Source organism: Sminthopsis crassicaudata, chromosome 1, assembly GCF_048593235.1.
Source record: "Sminthopsis crassicaudata isolate SCR6 chromosome 1, ASM4859323v1, whole genome shotgun sequence".
NCBI lineage: Eukaryota > Metazoa > Chordata > Mammalia > Dasyuromorphia > Dasyuridae > Sminthopsis > Sminthopsis crassicaudata.
In genome coordinates this window covers 618,137,153-618,161,872 of record NC_133617.1, presented here as the reverse complement: position 1 = coordinate 618,161,872, position 24,720 = coordinate 618,137,153, and the positions used below count along the sequence as shown (strand labels likewise).

At 35.5% G+C, this 24,720-nt stretch overlaps 1 protein-coding gene across 3 annotated transcripts in view; it reads right to left on the bottom strand.

Annotated features, from left to right (window-relative positions):
• Positions 1-3,440: 3,440 nt before the first annotated feature.
• Positions 3,441-24,720, bottom strand: part of OXCT1 (3-oxoacid CoA-transferase 1) — a 181,553-nt gene continuing 160,273 nt past the window's right edge. For 2 of the 3 annotated variants that reach the window (XM_074282586.1, XM_074282588.1), the window contains 3 exons: positions 23,792-23,872; positions 14,557-14,658; positions 3,441-3,951 (listed from right to left, as the gene is read on the bottom strand). In XM_074282586.1, the coding sequence (XP_074138687.1) occupies positions 3,910-3,951; positions 14,557-14,658; positions 23,792-23,872 (225 nt within the window). In that variant the 3' untranslated portion in view covers positions 3,441-3,909. The remainder of the gene's footprint in view (positions 3,952-14,556; positions 14,659-23,791; positions 23,873-24,720) is intronic. The other variant, XM_074282587.1, reaches the window with a different exon arrangement.

Below are 24,720 nucleotides of genomic sequence, written 5' to 3'. Positions count from 1 at the left end.
TCAGTTCAGTTTTTCTTTACTCAAGGTCTGTAACTTTGAGTTGACAAAAATTGAATGTGAATACAAACACTTATACACATAGATTCATATTCAGAATTTATTAATTTGAAATATAGGAAACTGAATAAGAATATACATGTCATATATTTATATGTTACACAAATACATACATACATACATACACATACACACACACAGATAACCATACTTTGAATGGGACTATGTACATGTTCCCATTATAAATATATATATATATTTATTTTCATCACATATACATTTATTGTTGGTCAGCATTCAATTATTAAATGATTCTTTATCACCCCTCTTAGGGTTTTCTTGACAAAGATAATGGAGTAGTTTGACATTTCTTTCTCCAGTTCATTTTACAAATGAGAAACTGAAGCAAACACAACTAAGTGATTTGCCTAGGGTCACATATAAGGTATCTGAAACTCAATTTGTGCACAGGAAGATGCTCTCCCTGATTTCAGGTCTAGCACTCTATTCATTGGGACACTTAGCTACCCATATATACATGTATACAAATAACATATATTAATTTGAGATCTGGGCAATTAAATGAGAAAATAAAGAGATGAGGAAACTAAGGTAAACAGGATTAAGTGATTTGCCCAGGGTCACACAGCATGTGTATATGTGTGTGTGTGTGTGTGTGTATACACATATTTATAATCACATTATATATACATGTATTATATATTTTCATATATTATAGACATATATGACAATATATACACATATATTCCCACTCAATTACCCAGACCTCATATTAATAAACCTAACTATACAATTTTCAGAATCTCTTCTAAATCAAAGTCCTAGGCTAATTTTCCCTAAAGCCATACAATGTGTGCAGAACGTCTATTCCTGACCCCAATGAGAATACTGCCATGATTCTAATAAAAATGATTAAATAACAAGTATCTGGAATTGAGCGTTATTTCACATAACCTCCTCTTCCATGCATATTCCAAACTGACCTAATATAAGTTTCTCACCATATTCTATTTTACACTTATGTAAGAAGACCTAATACCTGGAATATCCTTTCATCTCTGCATTTCAGATTCCTTATATGTGTTCTCTTCTTATCTATTTTTTGACTACTTTGATGTTATTTTTTATTATTTTTTCTGGTTATATACATTAATTTTTTAAATACACATTTTTTATGAATTATGTTGGGAGATAAAAATCAGAACTAAAGGGAAAAACTGTGAGAGAAAAAAATAAGAAAAAGGGGAAAAAAGTGAATATAGCATATCAATTTAAGTTCATTTTCCATAGTTCTCTCTCTGAATGAAGATGGTGTTACTTTGATCTTGCCTTCATGTTTCATTCTTTACTTTCAAGCAAACTTGTCTGGTTATTAGTTGTTTATTGACAATTGAGATTCTAAGTTCTTCTAGTAAAGAATTTAGGTTCCAAAGGGGGATTTCAGGGCACAGAAAATTCATGGAAGGTACTCATCCTTTTAACTCTTTCTAGGTTTAACAATACTTCCCCAGTAAGACCAATTCATATTGAAGAGCTGATGGCTGATTTTGCAAACCTATTTCTATGGTCATGAAAATATTCTACATAAAATATTCATTTTTAAGTTCATAAAGTATAAAAAGAGAAAAAATTCCTATAATAAGATGCACAATGTTGAAAATTAAAATGTCAATTAACAACAAGTATTTTTAGATAGTTCTTTCAGTGCCTTCCCATTTGCCCAATTCTGCTTTTTAAGATTTTATTCTCCTTATTGGCTTTTTTGTACTTCCTTTACTTTTTGTCCTACTCAGTTTTTTAAAGTGTTATTTTCTTCAATAAAGTGTTATTTCCTTTATCAAACTATTGACTTATTTCTCATTATTTTCTTATATCACTCATTTCTCTGCCCAATTTTTTCTCTTCTTCTTTTACCTGATTTTAAAAATCAGGGTACAGTGTAAACATTAAGGTCAGGTTTGAAACTTGCTTCCTATGACACTGAGCATTGTTTCTTCATCTATGAAATAAAAGTTATATTGAATGTTATATAAGGTCACTTTTGGCTCTAAGTCTGTGACATAGGACTTTATATATGGAATCCCATATGATTACATAGAACATATGTGTGTCCATATAATGCATTTCACACAAGGATTAAACCTCTAATTAGTCACATCGATTAACATGGAGGTTCTGGTTCCTTTCCTCTATCATAAACTCCATAACAAAGTTTCTTATTCTCTCTAGGAAGAACGTTGGTGTTAATGACAACCACTATCTAAGCACAAACATATGCAATTCCAATACTCAGAGCAAGGCAATAATGAGTATTTTGTTCTGGTCCAAAGGCCTGAGTCCTATCCTATGCTTCCTGATTCTCAACTTCTAGAGGCTCTAATATCCAAGATGTTCCTCTCTTGCTGTTCAATCATTTTCACTTCTGTCTGACTCTTTGTGACCCAATTTGAGATATTCTTGACAAAGTTACTAGAGTGCTTTGCCACTTCCTTCTCTGGCTCGTTACAGATGAGGAAACTGAGGTAAACAGGATTAGGTGAATTTCCCAGAATCACACAGCTCCTAAATGTCTTAGGTCACATTTGAACTCAGAACAAGAAGTCTTCCTGACTTAAGGCACTCTATTCACTGTAACCCCAGAAATTTTAAAAGCATCCATTGATGGGTGAATCTAGTATTGTAGTGAATAAAAATAAATACACAGAATGTACCACACCACCCTAAAATGCTTTGTCTCATTTCCATTATAGGGGATTCCCATTGTTCTGTAGGTAGAATGGTCTCTTCAGAGCTGAAATAAAAGTACTTTTAGGGAGCATCCATGGCAGTAAAGTTGCTATTTCACAATGGAACAAGTAATTTAATGTTTCAGGTCTTCTCTCAGAGATGCTGGAACAAAAGAGATCATTCTACCATGGAAGATAGAATTACAACTTAAAGATGGACTTTTCTCTGGCTTATTACACCTGTTGGCTTCAGTAGGATGCTATAACCTCCATAAATGTGCCAGAAGTGGCCTTCCTTTCAATGTTTCTTTTAAACTAATGTGTAAATGTTTTAATATTGATGATCAGGAGAACATTAAATGGATTAGTTTCCTGGGACTGTAGCCCATTTTCAGGCACAAATTGATTTTGATAGGTAGAAAAAGCCTATTAGAGTCTATTCAATTGTCCTACTTATATAGGACATCACTATAAGTCAGTCACTCCACATAAATTCACTTTTTCCTTGGTAAACTTTCCTACATCCTGTTTTAAAGGACCGAGAACACCTATTTATTATAATGAAGAAGAAAAAAAATGTATCTTGGAAATAAAGTGATGATTTTTCAGGGACATTGTACTTTCTTGTCAAAGACCCAATGCAAAAATTGTGGGTTACAGCAATTGAAGGACGAATTATGAAAGAAAAGGCCATCATTCATGTATAGGAAATTTTATTTCTATACAAATTTCCACTTAAATCTGCCAATACCATCTGTAAAATCCTGCCTGAATTTTACCCTAGATGATGACATTTTGTCTCATTTCAATAATGAAAGAAAGTACTTTCACAAAATTCCTGCATGTGACTACCTTCTTAGAATAATTACATATAAATGAATGTAAATACAATAGAACCAGAAGGCAACATGTACTTCAGTCAGCATTTATTCTTATAAGAAATACTTATATCTTTTTATTAAAACATGCTATCATTGACAGAGAATAAAAGTTTATAAAGCTATAAAGAACCTGAGATGTCATAAGACTAGATATGTAGACCTTAGAATAAAAACATAAATGTGAGGCAGATATGAATTTCATTTCCTTTGCATCAACTCCTATGTGATTAGAAAAATATTCAAAATCCACAGCGCAGTGGGGAAAATGTTACTTAGTCCATACTTCAGGTTACGATTTGCTTCATCGGCTTTAGTTTTGGCGAAACCTAGTTTAAAAAGAAAAAAAAAATTAGTTCAAAATTCTGGTAATCATAAAATACTAGACATCTCTTACAGCCAAATGGTGTGAACAAAAAGAAATCATACAGTCTGAGTCATTTAGAATTTTCTTATTCTTTTCTATCACAAGAGAGACTTTTCAAAAGTCTTCATTCTCTTATTCCTTACTAATTTTGTTTCTCTAGGGTTTATTCTTCTTAAACATCATATAAAGGTATTAAACTTTTATTCTTAAACACTAAATAAAGGACAAGTGATTTCATAGAGGAAGGGACCCACTCCCCTCTACCAAAAAATTGGATTTGAAGGACCATATGGTGCTTTCTTGTCTACAGTATCTCAGAGTGAAATATGTCTATAAAAGAGCCCCAAGTGAATCTAATTCTATAGTCTATAAATTATCTAAATACATATAATTTTATAAATAAATTAGAAAATAAACAGAATAAATCAATAATGAAATAAATAAAATGAATTCCAACAACACTTTATCAGAAAATTCTTAATTAGCCCTGAAAATAATGAATCATAGAAATATATTATAAGGTGACTATTGAGAGCATGGAGGGACCAGGTAAATGGCACAGAGGCTCATTAAATATTAATTAAATAACTTTCAAGCCTGAAAGAGATGTCCAGGAATCTTAGAGCAGACGAAAGAGAAAATGGGAGTTGGGATAAGGTTAAAGAGAGTGGGAGGGGGACATAAATAAGCAAAGAAAGAGGTGGAGTGAAAGCTTGATAGGGATAAAATTTCTGACAAGTTTCAAGTTCTAGAAGTAGCTGGTAATAAAGGGACATATAACACATAATGTTATTGGCAGAAGTGTTTATTATTAGTAGTACATGGATACTGTCCTGGCATATAATAGGTATTTAATAAGTGTTTTTTGATTGGCTAATTAAAATTTTGTCTATTGTAAATCTGTTGTGATAAGGACCTAGAAAAGATAATTTTCCTAAATCTGCAGATGATTAGAATATTAAGTATTTGTATACTAAAAAAGTTAGCATATTAAGTATTTAATTCAGTTCAACATTTATTAAGCATCCAATACCTACAACTCCTCAATCAGAAAATGCTGTTTTCAAAGAGCATGCATTCTAAAAGGAGAATGCAACAGATGTAAAGATAAAGGAATAAAGTTTGAGGAGGGAGAACATTTTAACAACTGAGGGGATCAGGGAAGGCTTCACTGGGGAGGTACATTGTAGACATGGGGACTGCTTGTATAAATGTGGTTGAGAGTATGTTCAGTTAGAGGAATTGCTAGCAATCTAGGTTCACTATAAAGTTGAATATCTGGAAGAGAATTATGAAAAATAAAAGCTGGAAAAGGTCACACATAGGCTTAAAGTTTTAAATGTCAAGCTGAGGAATCTTTATCTTATTCTAGAGACAAGAGACCGCTGAAGGTTTTGAACAAAGTAATAACATGGTCAGACTTTTAGCTGCCATATGGAGGATGGATTGGAAAGGAGAGTGGAAGTAGCTATTTTAACAGTACAGGAGTGATGGAGTGGCCACTTGAGCAGAGAAAACTATGGACAAAAGAGCTGTATGGAAGTGACACTGACAAGACCTAGCAAATGATTGCATGAGAGAGTGTCAAGGATGACCTTAAGAAGACAAATGTTGGGGAATGAGTGAATAAGTGATAGTATATGAAATCAATGGAATATTATTGTTCTATAAAAATGATGGACAGCCTGATTTTAGAAAAGCCTGACAAGATTTACATGAACTGATGCTGAGTGAAACAAGTAGAACCAAGAATACGTGTATGTAGTAACAGTAAGATTGTGCGATGATCAATTACTAAAGATTTTGATCCAAGGCAATTCCAATAAACTTTGGAGAGAAAATGCCATCTGCATCCAGAGGGAGAGAATTATGGAGAATGAATGTAAATTAACATATGCTATGTTCACTTTTTTCTTTTTCTTCTGTTTATTCCTTTTGTTCTGAATTTTCTCTCCCAACATGATTCATAAAGAAATGTGTATTTAAAAAAATAATGTACATGTATAACCAGAAAAATAAAGAAAACAATAAAAAAGAGATGACAAATGTTGGTTATTGGCAGGATAGTAGTAGCAACTTTGGAAGAACAAAGGGGGAGTAAATTTTAGGGAAATATAGTAAGTTTGGGTAGACCTAAAAGTCTGTAAGGCACTTGGAACAAGAATTGGCAAACAGAAGAAAGTAAGAGAATGCACTCCGCTGGTGGTCCCTAAAGGCTTGAAAGGACCGGGGGCCCTTGCCATCTAGCTTTCATGAGCCAGAGAAGGGAGGACACTACTCTTAGATGCTATCCTAGATATATGGTGGATGTAATGAGGTTCTCCTCAAGAACAGGCTTAACAAGGAACCAGAGCATTTACTTTAGATAAATTAACAAAGATGGAAAGGGACTAGGATAGTCATTTCACTTGAAGCCCACGGGAAGAATCTGGAGGGTCAGATAGGGAAGTGTTTGCCGTATTTTAGGAAGACAAGGCTAGAATAGAGTATAAAAGATACAACTTTTAAAGTCGAGTCCATAGCAGACTAGATAGAGATATATCCTTCTCAAAAAATAAAGAGATTCTACAGCTAATGAATGGAATGGAATGCTATTGTACTGGAGGAAATTATGAATGGGAAAATTTTAGAGAAAGCTAAGACTTATTTGATCTGATGAAGAGTAATGTGAATAAAACCAGGAGAATAATTAATATACTAATAACCGTATTCTAAAGACAAATATCCTAAAGGAATATAGAACTTTTAGTAGTACTGACAACCTAAGCCTACCCCATGACCTAGAATGACCTAGCAGCCAACCCAGCACACTTCCCTGCTAAGACTGAATCTGAAGCAGGAGTAGACCAAGGTTATGATCAAACTTATTTTTATGCTGATTAAAGGACTATCATTTAGCACCTGGCCTCTCACCAGGGATAGAGGATAATCTGGTTTATTGCTTTTTATTGTTATCATTTTATCTTTATTGTTATTACTGCTTAACATCTCTCCAAATTTATATACATGTGTATGTGTGTGTGTGTGTGTGTGTGTGTGTGTGTGTGTGTGTGTGTGTGTATACACACTGACTTTTTGGGAGAACGGGAGATGGAGTGGTGTCCCCTCATCTATAGCCAACTTTCCATTTGCCTTGCTTGTCAGGCAGACATTGGTTTTTTCCCCCTGATATTGGAGGATAACTCATTTTATATAATGCTTTAAAATACAGAAGACTTGCCTCAACAACCCCTTGAAAAAGTCAGAACAAATATGTTACTCTTATTTTAAAGAAGAAAACTTTTGGCTTAAAGAGACTGATGACTTTTGGAGAACAGGGTAGCACAAGGGAAAGAACACTAGCTATGTAATCTGAGGACTTGGGTAAAAGTCCAACCTCTCATATCGATTGTTTCAACTAATGTGTCACTTGGATTGAGTCAGTTAACTTCGTTGGATTTCGATTTCTATTTCCACAAGATGAGGGAGTTGGACCAGATAGTCTATAAGATACTTTCTAAGCCTTTTTCTTTCCCTGGCAAAGATAGAAAATGGCAGAACTGGTATTCATTAGAACCCTGGTGTTCTGACTTTAGGTCCAAAGCTCTGCTTTATTATTAACATCCCAATTTATTGCTTCTGGCTTTTCATCTCCATCAATCATGTCTCTCAAATTTGTGGACTAGACCCAGTCCTGGTGTAGACCCTCCTACTAATTAGCTGTGAGACTGTGAGCAGGTCTCTTATCCATTCTATCCTAGCTTTCCTTTCCATAAAATGAAGATATTGATATTTCATATAATGATATTTTTGATATTTTGATATATTTATTTCCTAAGATCCCTTAGAGTTGGAATGTAACTTTGATTCATTTAAGTTTCTCATGCTGGTCTTATTTACCCTTCATCAAAGATGTTACAAGATAAGAAGAATGGAAAAAAAATAGACAATTTGAGGAAAAAATGCATAAGGCGAGACCTTGGTTAGCACAAGCTATTCTGTCTACCAGGTTTCCATGAAAAATAACTGTAAATCATTTGAATCAGTGCTGCTGGGATATATAGATGTCAAGAAAAATACCTTCCCACACAGTTTCTGTGTTTCTTCATCCAGTTACACTTAAACAAACTTAACCCCAAGCAAAACTGCAAAGTATACCAGATGCCTCGGGTTAAGTCCTCATCTACACTATCTGCCTCTGCCTTCTGTGTCCCCTAGCTTCAGGAACCCAATGCCCTCCTATTGATTAGTCAGTTGTATTGTGACTGAAAATCAATCACAATGAATTGTCCAACTCAGTCCAGAATTTTTAATCTCTCTTTGTGGAATGAAAGACTATATCCCTTCTTGAAGGAATTAAGAGACCTCAGAAAGGACATAAATAGATTGCTTATTTACAGAGGTCCTTAATCTGGAATGAACTTTTAACAAAAAAAAAAAAAAAAAAAAAAAAAAATTCTTTCAATAACATTGGTTTTTTTCTACAGCTTATATTTGATTTCTTTAAAAACTATTTTGAGAAGGGTGCATAAGCTTTTCCAGTCTTTCAGAGGAGTCCATGATACCAAAAAGGCTAAAAATCTGTAGGCTAGGAGGACTCCTGAAGTGACCTAATTCTGAAGTTCACCAGCACAAGGACATGGGGGCACTGGCTACCAGAATCAGTCCTCCTTCACTTACCCACAATGTAAACCCCTCTCTTTCTTGGCAATTCCCTCCCCAAACCCTAATGACTATCTTTTTTTTCCCATCAGTTCTCACTTAGTCAGGGCCCTCTGTCAGCTCTAAAGCTACTACTCCATGTTTCTGGATGAACCAGTTGCAAAATTTCAAATTTTCAATTATGCCTTTTGTGGGACCTGCAATTAATCTTTCTTTACTTTTTTTCTGGAGACTTTTGGTTTGTCTTATTATTGATAACTGCAGAAAGGGAAGGGTATTCTAATGGATTGAAAACTGGCCTTGGAGTTCCATCTCTGTAAACACTGGCTTTGTGATGCTGGGCATGTCATTTAACCCCTTAGTATTTCCCCTCATAGTGCCCCTAAGCAAGACTCAAGAGAGGCAGACTTGATGAAGAGCAATAGTGGTAAAGGGGATTCAATAAACTTAAGTCAAGAAGTTTGATGGTCTTAGGACAAGAGACTGAATGAATTTGCTAATGTTGGTGCTCTCTAAAAAATCATGGAGAATGAGAAAAAAAGCCATGTAACTAGAGATAGGAAAATGGTGTTCTCATTTTCAGAAAAGGGTAAAAAGCAGATTATTCAAATTCTAGGTTTATAACCCTAGACTTAAGGTTTCTTTCAAAATTCTAGATTTTCCCATAAAAAACATAGTTTGTGAGATTTTAAAAGGGAAGTGGTAATCATCACCAGGCCACCTAGGTTCATCAAGCATAAAAAATTTTATAATAACTTGACTTCTTTTGACAGTTAATAAACTGGAAAATCAGGGGAATTCCATGGACATAGGCTACCTGACCTTCAGAAAGGCATCTGAAAAGTACCTCATTCATAACCTTATGGGTAAAATGAATAGATATCAGTTGGATGAAGGCAGAGTTAAATGGAACTGAAACTATTAAATTATCAAAATTAACTACAAAAATACAGGATAAAGCAATCTGAAAAACCTGGAGGTCTTCAACAGGTCTCAGTTTAACTGAGGCTAAATGTCAATGCAAAAGGAGTAGAACTAGAGGAGATTAGTCCTTAGGGTCACCCCTGATTTTAGGATTCTGTATAACTCACCATCTTTAAATAATATATCATCTTGCTTGACAATACCAGACTGAAATCTATGTCAATGTAGTTGTTTATGTTTACCCATATGCTTCTAAGTTTTTGTAGGGCTTTTGACCTGATAATCCAGTCCCTTAAAAAACAAATTTCATTAGTAAATTAATGTGCAAAAACACATAACTTATTTTTGTTTTGTTTTTTTTTTAGTTTACTTGAAAAATGTCCCTGAATTGACATTTCATAATGCTGAATGTATACCATCTTTCAATTTTACTATCAAAAGATTTTCTATTCAAACTGTGTATTTAGCACAGAGAATCACTTCACCCACCAGAACATATACATTATATAAATGGCAATGTAAAATGGATTTTGCAGAGAATAAGCTCAGCTTTATGCTTAAGAGTTTTTTATTCTAACTTGCCATTTGGAAGATATTTCTTTCTCAAGACAGACTTGTAATAAGTAGGCAAAAAGTAAAAGTCTACATTTGCATGGATCTCCAGTTGTTATCAATGAGAATTCTCTACCATGTACAAGAAAAGACACATGGCTCTTTGTATTTAAACAAGGCAGTCTCAGAAACAATACATTTTCTTTTTTAAGCAATGGAACATCTGTGGGAATAACTTAATGAAATAAAACTCTTCTGTCGAAAACAAATGATTTTAAATAGATGGTTTATAACATTTCCTCTCAAAGGAATAGTGGACAGCTTAATTTTTTAAATAAAACATCTGATTCTTTTCTTTGTCATGTCAGACCTATTTTGAGCTTCTAATGTTCATACCCTTCATGTAAAAACTAGCTGGCTTTTACAGAAAAATAAGAAGATGAATCTTTATGCAGAATGACTTTGTATATTTTTGTAATGAAAAACATCTACTAAAAGTACAATTTATCATTCTGTTCCTTCATAGTTTCATCAAAGTTACAAACCTATAAAGGCCAGAGCAGATTACCTTGCCAAGGTGATCTACTAGCTAAGCAAAAGATGATTTAAATGTAGTAGCTAAGCCAATGTCCAATGTATTGTCTCCTCAACCCACTGAAATCCTTAGAGTGTACTCTCTTTCTGAAACAATGCCAGCTCATAATAGATATGGGTGCATATAAATCCATTCCCCTTGGCAAGGAATGTCTGTATCTGGTTTCTTTGAGATAGCACTGCAGACAAGTAGACAAGAAGTATATACTTGTCCCTCAAGGTTTAGCTGCAGCCCTGCCAGGAGGAGAGAACCAAGGTCTTTTAAGGTGAAGAACAACATTTTCTTCTTCCTCTGCATCCTCCTTTGTCCCTCTAATGGGACTAGGAATACTGCAGGCACTCAGTAATTTAACAAAACATTGCCCTGGATCCTTCTTTCTTCTCTCTATACTCTTTTCCAGGGAGATATCATTTGTTCTCATGGGTTCAATCATCACCTCTTTACCAATGACTCTCAAGTCTATTTATTCATAATTAGTTTCTCTCCTAAACTCTAAGCTGAAATCTCCAAATGACTGCTGAACATTTCAATCTGGGTGGTCCAATGGGTAGGAAAAGGAAGGGGAAGGGGAAGAGGAAGGAGAAGAGGAAGAAGAAGAAGAAGAGGAAGGGGAAAGGAAAAGGGAAGGAGAGGTGAAGGGAGAGGAGGGAAAGAAGAATCAATTTAGTTGTGTATATATAGTCCTTTAGCAGATTTAAGTTCTTCAAGGGCAGGAACTGTTTCATTTTTGTCTTTATATTTCCAGTGCCTAAAATGGTGCCCCAAGTACATAGTAGGTAGTTCATAAATATTTGATTTTTTGCATAGTTTGTGATCTCATTGGTCTGGGTGTTCCTTCTACCAGTCTCGATTAGATGTTTTCTTATCCTATGAGATTCCTGTCCATATTCTGCCTCATACTTAAAGTCTTCTGGCTCTCTGAATATACACATATATATGTAAATTACATAACTAATAACTAAAATACTTGGACAATCATCCCTTGCTCTCACTACACAACTAGCCCCCATATCATACATGTAACTTGACATATGTTAAGTCAGAAGTCATTGTTAAGATGCTGAAGTCTATTAATAGCATTATTTATACTTTTGGTTCAAGTGCTCAATTTAGGGTCAGAGGACATACATAGGTTCAAATATTAGTTATTTTTCCCTGTGAAACTTTTAGTTAGTCATGTAACCCCTTTGGGCTTAGTTTACTCATCTATACAATTAGCGAATCATATTTCATGGTTTCTTCCAGCTGTAAAAGTAGATTGTTATGATGCCGCATCATTATTTTCCAATGGAAACCCCTATCTTCTGCAATTTTCTCTATTTCTATTGGGAGTACTGAGTTAGAAACCTTAAGTCACCTCTAACTCCTTCCTTTCCTTTCCTGTCAATATTCAATTAGGTGGTAAAACCTATCATCTGAACCATCCCTCTTCACATCTTTTCCCTTCTCTCCATTTACAATGTCAGCCACTATCCTAGTTCAATCTCAGTCAACCCTTCTGTGGACCACTATCAAAGATTTATAATTGTTCTTCCTGCCTTCAGTTTCTCCCCCTCTCATTCATTCTTCACAAGGGTGCCAAATAATCTTCCTAAGGTACAAATGTGATTACAACATTCCACTGCCTCTAATAAGACAAGGTATAAAATTTTTATTCTCACTTTTAAGGACCTCTATAAATCTGATTCTAGCTTCCCTTTCAAGTACGCACTTCACATTATTCTCCTTTACGTACTCTATATTCTCACTCTACCAGGCTACTGCTACTATCTTCTAACCCAAATCATGCCATCTCTTGCTTTGGTTCATTTTCATACACCACCTATTTACTCCTTCATTCTCAAACTTTATAGATAGAAAACAAAATTTGAATTGAGGTCTTTGACTCCAAACTCTGACCCGCTTTGCTTCCTTTAAACCACTTGGTTCAATGTATATCTGAATAAGAACCACCTCTACAATACGCATTGAGGTATTATAATTTTATTGGTATCTTTTTATTTACATTTTGTCAAGTTGCTGGCATTTCTGCATACCAATAATTGGTATTTATAATGTTCACTGCATAAGGAGTATTCTTAATGATGAAAAGGTATTCAGATACAATCAGCACAATTTTATTATTAATATCTTGCTGCTTTAAAATCCTTACAAAACTATTATTCATTTGTCAAAATACCTACTTAACCAGACCACATTTCTCAACTATTCTAGGTGAAAGAGTGGACTGTGTGCATTATATTTACCAGAGTTAAGTATACTACTTAACTTCAGTCCAACAATCCATCTTCTTTCATTCCACATTTCCCTACACAAATAGGTACCTGGGACCAGGGTCTGTCTTTTCCAATTTCTTTTGCTATATAGTATCTATCATATCTAAAAATATATATTACCTTATGGAAGGAGGGCTGATTAATTCACATGGGTAAATTTAAAGAATTAGCTTAGTAAAAAAAAAAAAAACAGTTTTGCTATTTGATCGCTCAGATAAAAGTCTAGAATAAAGTATAAAAAAAAATTCTATTTTCCCTCTGTAGTTATTGTAAAGCTAATTAAAGAGGGGATCTTTGTGCAAGATATTCCTGGAAAAGTATTTTCAAAGTGAAATTCAGAAAAGGTTAATGGACAAGGACCTTGGCAGAGTACCATGAATAGTTATATATGAGAGTAATGAATTATGCAGCAAATCTGTTTTCACAGCAATTTGTTATAGTCTGATAGGTACAAGCCATTCAGGGCCTAAGAAATAAATGTATTTGTGATTTACCATATCTCTAGTGAATGATTTTTTGAAGGCTACATAGTCTTATAGCAACTGGGTTTTTCTATTTTCTTTACAGATATCTCACCATAAATAGGAGATGTCTTCCTGAAAAGTTGTATGCAGATGAAATCTTTTTATCTCTGACTTGAGAGATTTTGTCTTTATTTATGCTTATCTTTGGTCAACAAGTCCTTCTTACACAGGATCTTAGTTTCTTTGATTTATGGTCATTGCATCCTTCTTTTCTTCCCTCCCTTCCCCTCTCAAGTAGAAAGATGATTAGCGGTCTATGGATGGGTACTCATATCAAATCTTATTTTGCATTACTTCCCCTTTACATATGCATAGCCTTACTGGATTAGCCATTCTCCCAAATCACACTATGTGTTCTAAGTTACAGCCTCCTCCAGTTTCTTTCTTTTTTCTTTTTTTTCCTGAAGCAAAGGAAATTCTTTTATAACACTAATAACCTTCCCACTCTTAATTCACCTGCTGTTAGAATGAATTATAACACATTAGATTTTCTTAAAACTGAGCATAGTAGTATAATTCCAGTAGTGTTAGAACCCTTCCTGAAGCATAAATATTCTTCAAGGTCTGTCATAATCAAATCCACAAACCTTTACTAAGGAGCAATTCTTTGATTGGTTTAATATCATGCCCTAAAAGAAATCAGGAAGATTTGCTTCTTCATCTGAAGCACAATTGGGTTGTACTATATCTTGACTACCATTTTGGAAGTTTGGAAGAATTTTCAGAGAATAAACTGCATTCCATCCTTAGCTTTTATTTCTAACTACCCATGGAGTTGCTCTTTTCCTTGTGTTTCTAATTAATTCCTGATTAAATCCTACCATCCTCCTATTCATGTGCCCCCACCCTGACTTTTACTGCTCCCCTGTGAGTCAGTGCAGGATTCTCTGTTCTCACCTGATCTACTCTGTGTCCACCCTTTCCTTCTACTTCTGTGAATTTGAAAGGTCAAATCTAAAAATGATAACAAGTTAAAGGTTTATGTCCTGCACTTACCCATTAATCAAACTCATTATAGAAGACAAATGGCTACATTTACTCAAACAAATACTTACAGCAAAATCACACCCAGTGCTCTTTTTTATGTCATCCACTGTCAATCCTTCCCAGATTTCAATCAAAGTCAACCCTTTTTCCTTGTCCACATCAAACACAGCCTGTCAGATTCAAGCAACAATAGTTTTATCATGATAATCATTTAAAAAAAATAAGGCAAAGTAACAAGAAAGAAAAATTCATGCTTTTAAAGGAAAAAGCAAGCATGGAAACCAAAGAATTAGTAGTCTGAAATCATGAAACTATTAGCTATATTTAACATGTACTAATTTCCTAATCAGTAATTATTTGTCCAAGAGTTGAGGCTAGAAAATACACAAGTGGTGAATAGTAATAATGCTTATTTGCTAATAACACCTTAAGTGACATTAAAAAAAAAAAAACAAAACAAAACTTTTTTGACAGCCAAATGAGGGACAATAAATTAATACAGATATTCATTAAAAAAAAAAAAAAACAAAAAAAAAACCCCAAAACATTAATAAAGAGAAACAGCATAGTGTAATGGATAGTCAAGTGTTGGCAGCTGAAGTCAAAAAGGCCTTTTTTGTTTTTTTAGCACTTCCTGCTATGTGATCCCTGATACCAATGGAAATCACAGATCAATTCCCAAAGATAAAAATAAGAAAATAAGAACACTAACCAGAAAGAGTCACAAAGGTTGGAAGGACAGGAGAAGAGGGTTGAATCCAAGTCTCCCCCTAAGCCCCAAACTCTTTCCAGTATACCTTATGGCACTGACATAAGTGCAGTTTTATGTTCTATTGGACTGGAATTTGTACTGATGACCTTCACCTATTAAGGGATATTTGAAAAGGTAGAAAAATAAATAAATTCTCCATTTTAGAAAAATATCCATTAAAATGGATAAAATGAGCAAAAACGGAAAGGGAAGGTTGAAGAAAATCTTATATGTTGCTAGTGATAAAAAGTTAGAAGAGATGGAGGAAAAAGTCATAGCATTACAATATTATAGGATTAATAAATAATAATAGGTAAGAATATCTAGCATTTATATACAACTTTAAAATTTCAGTGTACATGTTATCTGTTTTATTTTCACAACAACTTTGTGAGGTTGGTGCTATTATTATCCCCGTTTTCAAATGATATATAATATTTCTAAAGCAAATTAGCTAGTTTCTGGCAACCAGTGGGTGCTTAATTATTCATTCTCCCCTGCCACTTTACAGATGAAAGAAATAAGGCTGAGATTAAGTGACTTGCCCATGTGAATCTAGGTCCTTCTGACCCCAAGTCCAAACTCTAACCACTGTCCAACACAGCTGCCTAGAAAGGTTCAGGGGGAGATTTTTCTTTCCCTTTAGTGCTTCTGGAGTCTCCAAGGACGTTTACCTGCAAAGTTTCATGATTCTGGATGGATTCTATCCTGTGACATTTCCTCTGGTACTAGGTACAAACCTTTAAACAGATGTTCCTTCATATTGAAAGGAATTAAGGCATCTCAATTACTGTCTCTTTATATGCCCATCTTTCTTGAATACATCTATTGACAGAAAGCTACCTGGAATGCCAATCTACATTACCAGATAGCTCTAATTTAAAAGTTTAACTTTTATCACTGACTATAATGTGTCCCCTGGTGGTTTTTATCTGCTGCTCCTAATTCTTCTTTTCACAGACAAAATATTTATCAATTCCTAATTTCCCCTCCATATGACAGCCCTCCAAATATTTTAAGATAAGGGTCAAGTTATTTTTGAATCTTCAGGCTAAACAAAATCCATTCCAATCATTCCTCCTGTGACACCTTTTATAAGATCATTATTCTGTTAAATTTGATAAATCCTCTGTATATAATCAAGCTGTTGTTTAGGTTGAGAACTTAGATTTGCAAATAGCTTAGGGAAGTCCAATGTATTCACATTCATTTGAAGATACACTTGTTCTAGAAAACTTGTAACAGCTTAATTGATAAAGAATTTCATTTCCATTTATTTTTGAGATAATTATCAAACATCTTTTATGACATTTATGACATTTCTGGAATACTAACTTTTTCCCAAAGATTATTCCCTTTAGAGAACTACAGAGCAGGATGGATATTTGGGAGAATGGAAAGGAGTAGGTACCCTTCTTTATTTGCTAAACAAAGTTGATTACATATGAAAAGGTTGCTAAATTTAAAAACCACAAAGTTTTTGTGTTGTTTTGTTTTGTGTTTTAGCAATCTGTTCTTGCACATTTAAAAAAAAACACACCCCAAAACAAATATTTGTTTGGATAATAAAAATGATCATTATGGAAATATTTCTTTATACTGCTTTGTATGACTTAATTTTAAATTGACAATTAAAATTATTTTTTTTCCCTTTAGAGAACACAATTTGTTCTGATCTCTTATGTCCTGAATTAAGAATAAAGCACACTTACAAAAAGGAAACACACAAGAAGAAATGTCAAGTCCTCTGGATCAAGTCATTAAAACATTATAAGACAGAGAATTTTCTAGAGTAATAAATAAGATACTATTAGCAGTAAAGTAAAAATCTAAGTATAAGGAAAATTAAAACTATGGCAAATTGACTTGTGTTTTTTATTTATACATACCTTGTGCTGCAATTGAGTCCAGATCTTATGAAAAGCAAGGTGCTGTTATTAAGTGGGAGAGAATAATTTCTCTGTACCCCCATGAGGAACTCCAGGTGGTACAAGAGAAAGTAAACAAAAACCAAGTTACAGTGAAGGGTAGACCAGGAGAAAACCCATTTCGCCATTATATCTAAAAAGGAGAAAACAGGAGCCACTTTTCCCCAGAAGGATTTGTTCATTATCCTCTCCACATCACAGCATGATTGCAGAACAGAGAGATTTTCACAGAGATAAAGCCAATAATGGTGACCTAGACTTCTAGATGGGGAGCCATTGTTCACACTCCAGGCTGCACTAATAAAAGGAGTGATGGTTTCAAGAATCCCAGCATCCTTTTTCAAAGAGTTACTAATGGAATTTTTAGAGTTGGTTCTTGAATTGTGTCTTACCTTCCTACTTTAATCTGCCTGTGGCCATGTAGGGCACCCTTATTACTCCAAGTGTTGCAGGGTCCTTTATCCTTAACTCAACAGATTCCTACTGAGCAAGTACCTTCTATGTCTATCATCCACAGGCAGTCTTTTATTGAGGGGAGGAGGGTATACAAAGACTTTTAAGATGGAATGTTTTTCTTTTAGATAACTCACAACACAGTTGGAGAAATAAGATATGATAATATTAAATTATACAAGTTGAATAACAATAAAGATAACATTAAAGATTTCCCAGGTTATGATAAGTGCCAAATGAGTAAAATAGAACACAGAAGATCCAAGTTCAGAGGAAAGGGTTACAGTAGGCCCAGGACTCTTGAATTTGACCTTAAAATGGCTAATATTGATAAGTGGAAAGGAAAAAGGATATTCTCAATGATGGGAATAGTATAACAAGGGAAGGGATAGTAGGGGGGTCCACATATTTCCTTCAGGGGAACAACTAGTCTCATTGGTTTGAAATAAAGACTTTGGTTATGCAAATGTAGGCTTCCAGGTTAGAAAATAGTTTGAAGATGGACTGGACTATTTATTTCTTGTGAATATATATATAATTCCCCATTTGACAGGATGAAGAAATTGAGGCAAACAGATCAAATGGCTTGCCTGGAGTCACATTGTTAAACTGCAACTCAGGTTTTCTTGACTCCAACTCATGTCTTATCTCCTGCTCCTCCTAGCTGCCTGTACATTATGGTACTTTTTGCATAAGAAATCTTAGTTGGGAAAGATATAAGAAGTCACTTATTCCAACCTATAACTGAGGGAAAGAATTCCCCTCTACAAAGCTTCTTATAGCCACATTCTTTGCTAAACACCTTCCAGTAATGAGCACTCACTATATGTGGTATATATGTGATGATATAAGATGGCACTATTTCATTTGCCCTAATAGGAGCATTTAACCCTAAGGTGAATAATAATAATAATTAATAATAATAATTCTCCCCTTCTTCTACTTTCCCTCCTTTTCTTCTTCTCTCCTTTTTCTTCTCCTCCTCTTCCCTGACTTATTTTCTCCTTTTTTCTTTTCATTTTCCTCCTCTGCCTCCTCCCCCTGCTCCTAGTTTTGCTCCTTAGGGCCAAGCATAACTAGTCTAGTCCCTCTTAGAGCTAACATATATAACGTTTCAAGTACCTGAAGAGAATTCTAATAGTCTAAAACCCCAACTCAAGACTTCTCTAGGCTAAATAAATAAATAAATAAATAGGAAGAAAAGGTATATATGGATTTAAGTCCAAGGTATTGCTTCTTCCAAGTCACTCTGGTGTAAGGGGCCTTTAAATGGGTGCCACAGCAAATCGGGAGATTGAGGCCCGGAAGTAATTTCTGTGGATATTAGGACTGCCCTTGGGCGGGATCCTGGCCATATTGAGATAGCTTCGTAATGGGTGACTCTCTCGCTGATTGGCTGTGTGTGTGACCTCACAGGCCCTATGTAAGCCCACTGCAGGCAGCAGGCGGTCTCTTTAACCTGGCGCTCTTCACCCTGGCTCCCTAGCCTGGGTGGCCAAGCCAAGATGGATAGCCAAAAGAGGTAAGGAGTTTGGTAGTGAACACGTGGGTCTTCTGACCAGGTGTTCACTCGGGAACCAACAAGTCAGGGCATCAGTTAGGGCATTATGTGAGTAGGTATAATAAAGGCTTTTAAGATTACACGTGGTTGTTCTTGAGTGTGCTACCGGTTATTAAGCTAGTAATTGTAACTGCCAGGAGAGCACGTTACAAATGGCGCTCAACGTGGACGCATCAGGAATTATCAGGTTTTGAAAATGTTTAATATTCAGAATTAAGATTCTGAAAGATCCAGTAGAAACGCCACTTAGGAGGGAAGACAGAGAAGCAATATGGACCCAGGTAACTCTGGGATCAGGCTCAAGGACACAGCTGAACATAATGCTTATATAAAGAGGTTAAAGAGCCAGATGGAAGATCTTTTAACAGAGATCGCCACTGAAGAACAGCAGGAAGCTTGTAATCAAGCTCCCAGAAGGCTATCCCCACACCCAGTAAATATAGCTCGGAGAGGGAGCAACCTAGAGCTAATGCGTATGTTTGACAGTATAGAGTACAAAATGAGACAGCAAGAGTTGCTGGAATTGCAGGTTAAACTACAGATTGAGATAGAGAAAGAAGAAAAAGCTAGGTTACTACAGATAGAACAGGAAGAGTTCAAACCAGTGGCTGAAACTAAGGAAGGAAATAAACGAACCACATGGACTTCAGTTGTAGAAATTCTTCTTAGCGTTTTGTTGGTTTACCTTGTGCATTGTTGTTTTAAGGAATTTATTGATTACTATTCCATTGAGAAGTTTAGTTCTTTTTATGTGCAAAGCTCAGGTTGGATTTTAAATCAGCCTTTGGGGAATTTTCCAATTCCTCTTCCCTCTGCCTCACCTTCTTGGGCCAAGGGAGAAGGGGGAGGAGGAAAAGGAAGGGCGATAATATCATCAGCACTGCCCATTAATCCATTTAAAACTCCTGTGTCTTCATTTCAAAGGACAGGAGTAGGCTTTATGCCCCAAGGAAAAAAGGAATTGTGGGGTATTGACTATAATCAGAAAAGTTTTAAAAATACAGTTCAGTTAATTTCTAAGAAACCTTACAGGGACAAGACCTTACAGTTAGAGAGAGTGGAGTTTTATACTTGTAAAACTGCTAGGATAGTCTTTGGAGAGTTGAAACTCCTCTTTTCTTACCTCGTGGATTTTCCACTTCCACAGGTGAGCTTGATTTCCCAACCCCCTATGAGTACTTATAAAACAGTGTTTATGTCTAGAATGGGTTGGAAAATTGCTGTTTTAATCACTAGAATAAATAGACAGTGTGTGATCTTTGACCCAGGAGGAAAAGTAATATCAGATTTATTGATTCACACTCCTGGAGTACAATTCGGTATCAGAAACTCAAACTTTGATTTTAGGCAAAATAATTCAGGGATATAGCCGAGTGTTCTTTTTTCATTAACTGTATGAGTGGATGTTTTAAGACCAATGGACATTATGGCTTCATTCCAATCTGGAGAAGCAGCTAGACATGTGATCAACCATTTTTCAATTGTAGAAACTTCACTTGCATTTAAGACAGTTTATGGATTGGCTTACAAATATTTTGCCTTTAGGTGTTTTTGCATTGAATTTGACTTTGCCCATTCCATTGGCATTTCTTATATTCCTATTAGTAAAGTCATTACTGCACAGACTATCCCCAAGATCTTCTCTTCTAAACAAGAGAAGGGAATTTTGGGATATGTGATTGCTTACAATTTTTAAACTTTGATTTTACATTTTTAAACACTTTTGATTTTACATCTTCAAAGTATTTTGATTTTATATTTTAAAGTTATTTTGGTTTTACATTTTAAAATTATTTTGGTTTTACATTTTAAAATTCTTTGCCTTTTACCTTAGCAATGCACTTCGGGCATACACAGAAAGTGCAGCTAAGTGACAGACTGACTAACGTTTGTCTGACTTTTGTTAATCTTTTTGACAACAACTTTGTTTCCACTGTGATGTGGAAAGGCCTGGATGGCATTTGGAAAGGCCCAAGTTGGGCCCCGGGGACATTCCTTCCTAGGTGCAGATCCAGCAGTAGAGTTCATCCCCACCAGAGACTTTTGTAACCTGGGGATCAAAGAGAAGGACCAGACAACAGCCCAGAGGGACCAGCCAGATGTCCGCAGCCCTTCAGACGCTGATGACAGCAATGTCCCTCCTGACCGTGACACCAGAGACAGCAGACAGTTCCAGTGTTGCAGCTGAAATGGACTGTTTTGGGTGATACGCAATATAAAGACTGTAAATGGACAATGGGCCTGCTTGCTTCTCCCGTGGCTACTTGCCATATGGTGGCCTGGGGAGAGGCTTTGCCCTAGGCTTTCTATTGAAGGACTATGCTTTTAAATTAGTGGGTGAAAAACCAACACACCCACCTGCCGTTGTTATTGAGACAATGTTATTGGACATGACTTTGCTTATGTGCACCTGTGAAACTAGAATTGCTCTAGAATTGTGAAAAGTGCAATAGAGAATTGTGATAAGCTAGAATTATTCTAGGATTGTGAAAATGCAATTGAGAATTGTGATAAGCTAGAATTGCTCTAGGATTGTGAAAAGTGCAACAGAAAATTGTAAGAAACTAGAATTGGTCTAGAACTGTGATAAATGTAACTAGAATTGTGACAACCTACCTCACTGATATTTGTTAACTAGAATTGTGATGTTTTACCTTGTTGACTTCCCACCTCAGTGTTGACATCCTACCTCATTGGCATCCAACCTCTTCGGCTTATTATCTCGAGTATGACTTTGATGAATGGGTTGAACACTTGGCACTGTTGAGCCTGGTTCTTATTGTCATACTTCTGTTTACTGATCTGCTGCTTTGTACCTCCTTGGGCATAACACTCTGTCATCTCATGGATCAAGTGAACCACAGCTGGTGCTAAAAGTTTAGCTTGGTGAGATGTGCGGTTCCCGCAAAACAAGAGAAAGGGAATTGTAAGGGGCCTTTAAATGGGTGCCACAGCAAATCAGGAGATTGAGTGGTCCGGAAGTAATTTCTGTGGATATTAGGACTGCCCTTGGGCGGGATCCTGGCCATATTGAGATAGCTTCGTAATGGGTGACTCTCTCGCTGATTGGCTGTGTGTGTGACCTCACAGGCCCTATGTAAGCCCACTGCAGGCAGCAGGCGGTCTCTTTAACCTGGCGCTCTTCACCCTGGCTCCTAGCCTTGGGTGGCCAAGCCAAGATGGATAGCCAAAAGAGGTAAGGAGTTTGGTAGTGAACACGTGGGTCTTCTGACCAGGTGTTCACTCGGGAACCAACAAGTCAGGGCATCAGTTAGGGCATTATGTGAGTAGGTATAATAAAGGCTTTTAAGATTACACGTGGTTGTTCTTGAGTGTGCTACCGGTTATTAAGCTAGTAATTGTAACTGCCAGGAGAGCACGTTACACTCTGGGAGTAAAGTTATCTGGTGTTTACATAAAAGGTAAGAAGAATTGATGAAAAGTGGGAGAAAGTGTCTGCCATTTTGTGCATACTGTATATTGTGAATCATTTTTACATAGTCTTCATAAATAGTCCTAAGGGAGTCGACTGTGAACAGATCATAGAACAGAATACCTTTTAAGACAAATGATGTCTAGAAAACTCATTTCATCAACTTCCTTTAATGTGCTTTTAGAAAACTGGAATATGAGAAAGGATCATGAACTGGACCTGAGCTCATAAACAAAGATGCTATTTGATCACTGTAGCTCTCAAGACTTCCTGGTTCCAGTTATATGGCCTTCATTAAATGTTTTTCCATTCATTTTTCATTGTTTAGCCTTTCATGTATGAGAGTTTGAAAATTACATAATCACAGATTTGGAGCTAGTAATGCCATGAAGCCATCTAGTCCAAACTATTTACTTTACAGATAAAAACACGGAGATTCAGAGAAATTAAATGACATGCCCAGAGTTACCCAGCTAGTAAATGTTAGAGGAGAGTTTTGAACACAAGTTTTCCAGGCTTTAAATCAAGGGCTCTAATCATTAGGCAACTTTTTTAGGGCCAAATATGGATCATAAAGATAACTGGATAGCCCCGGGGATATTTCTCTCTTTTATTACAACCCTCAGTTTTGCATTTACACAGAAATGTCCATCTTGTTGGCTGTGTTTTGCAACCAAATCAGAGACAAGTTAAGTCTTCATGGATTATAGAAGCATTCAAGAAGTGTGAAAGGAATGGAGGATAGACTTTCCCATACTAATTACATGACATATAGCTGCTTGGGTCTTCACCCAATTAAGTAAAAAAAGTTCATGTTTATAATTTAGGAAAGCAAAGATAATCATCAGGGGTGATGCACATAACAAGAAGTCTTTAACATTATTCACCAGAAAACAATCTGTGTCATTTTCCTTTGATGATGTCACTTTGTCAGAATTAAACATGACAGCATTTCTGAGGGGTATGTGTCTCCGTGTCTCACTTTATGGAACCTACATTCTAAAACAGCAAAATGATTAGTCCATTCTACTTAACCTATCTCAGGATCAAGCTGGATCTGGGTGTGTAATTTACTTTCAAGGAGGCTATGTGCAACTTAAATAATCCTTTCAAATAAAAAATGACATGGTGATAGTTGTTACCAGGCAAAGGAAAAGAAAAAAAGAAAGTACTTTACCTTTTCAGTAATGATACGATCCACACACTGCTTCCCAGTCAGTGGTAATGTGCATTTATCCAAAATTTTGTGTGCATTTCCCTACATAAAATGAGAGACAACAGAAACAGTTTTAGGAAGGACATCTTATTAGAATTTATGTAACTGTAAAACAAAATGAAAAGATCAGAGAAATGTGTTTACATTTTCCCCAAGTACATATTGTTCTCAGACCTTTGCATAATGTTGTTTTTCTTTATGTGGATGATGGCTGTGTTGAAGTAATTTGGGGAAAACTACCCAATGATGGTATTTGAGAAACCACTTCCTTTCTCTGAAACACTTCCACTTACTTTCTCAACCCTTTCTATATTCAGCCTTAAAATGAAGGTTAAAATTTAAAAATAAGAACTAAAAATATAGAAAACAACTCTTGGAGGTCACTTTCTACATGACATTTTTGTTTTGTTTTTGTCTGGTGAAGCATATTTCAAAGTGTCAAATATCTGAATATCAAATTTGGGGTAGGCTGAACCCAAAATTCTATTCTTTCTAAACATACAATTTTATACTAAATGCACATTTTAGATAAGTCTTTTCTTGTGTAAAACTTACAAGGTTCGATCACAATCTGATTTTTATCCTCCTTCATCTCTTCTAAGAAGATAACCTATGATGACTACAAACCCCATGTGGATGCTATGAGACCTGGTTTATTCCTCCTTTAAAAATGGTATTGGACAGCTAGATGGCAAAAGGGATAGAGTGCTGACCCTGGAGTCAAGAAGAATCATCTCAGTGAGTTCAATTTTGGCCTCAGGCACTTACTAGTTGTGTGACCCTGGACAAATCATTTAACCCTGTTTACCTCAGTTTCCTCATCTGTAAAATGAATTTGAGTAGGAAATGGCAAATCATCCCCACATGTTAACCAATCAGGAAAGTGTAGC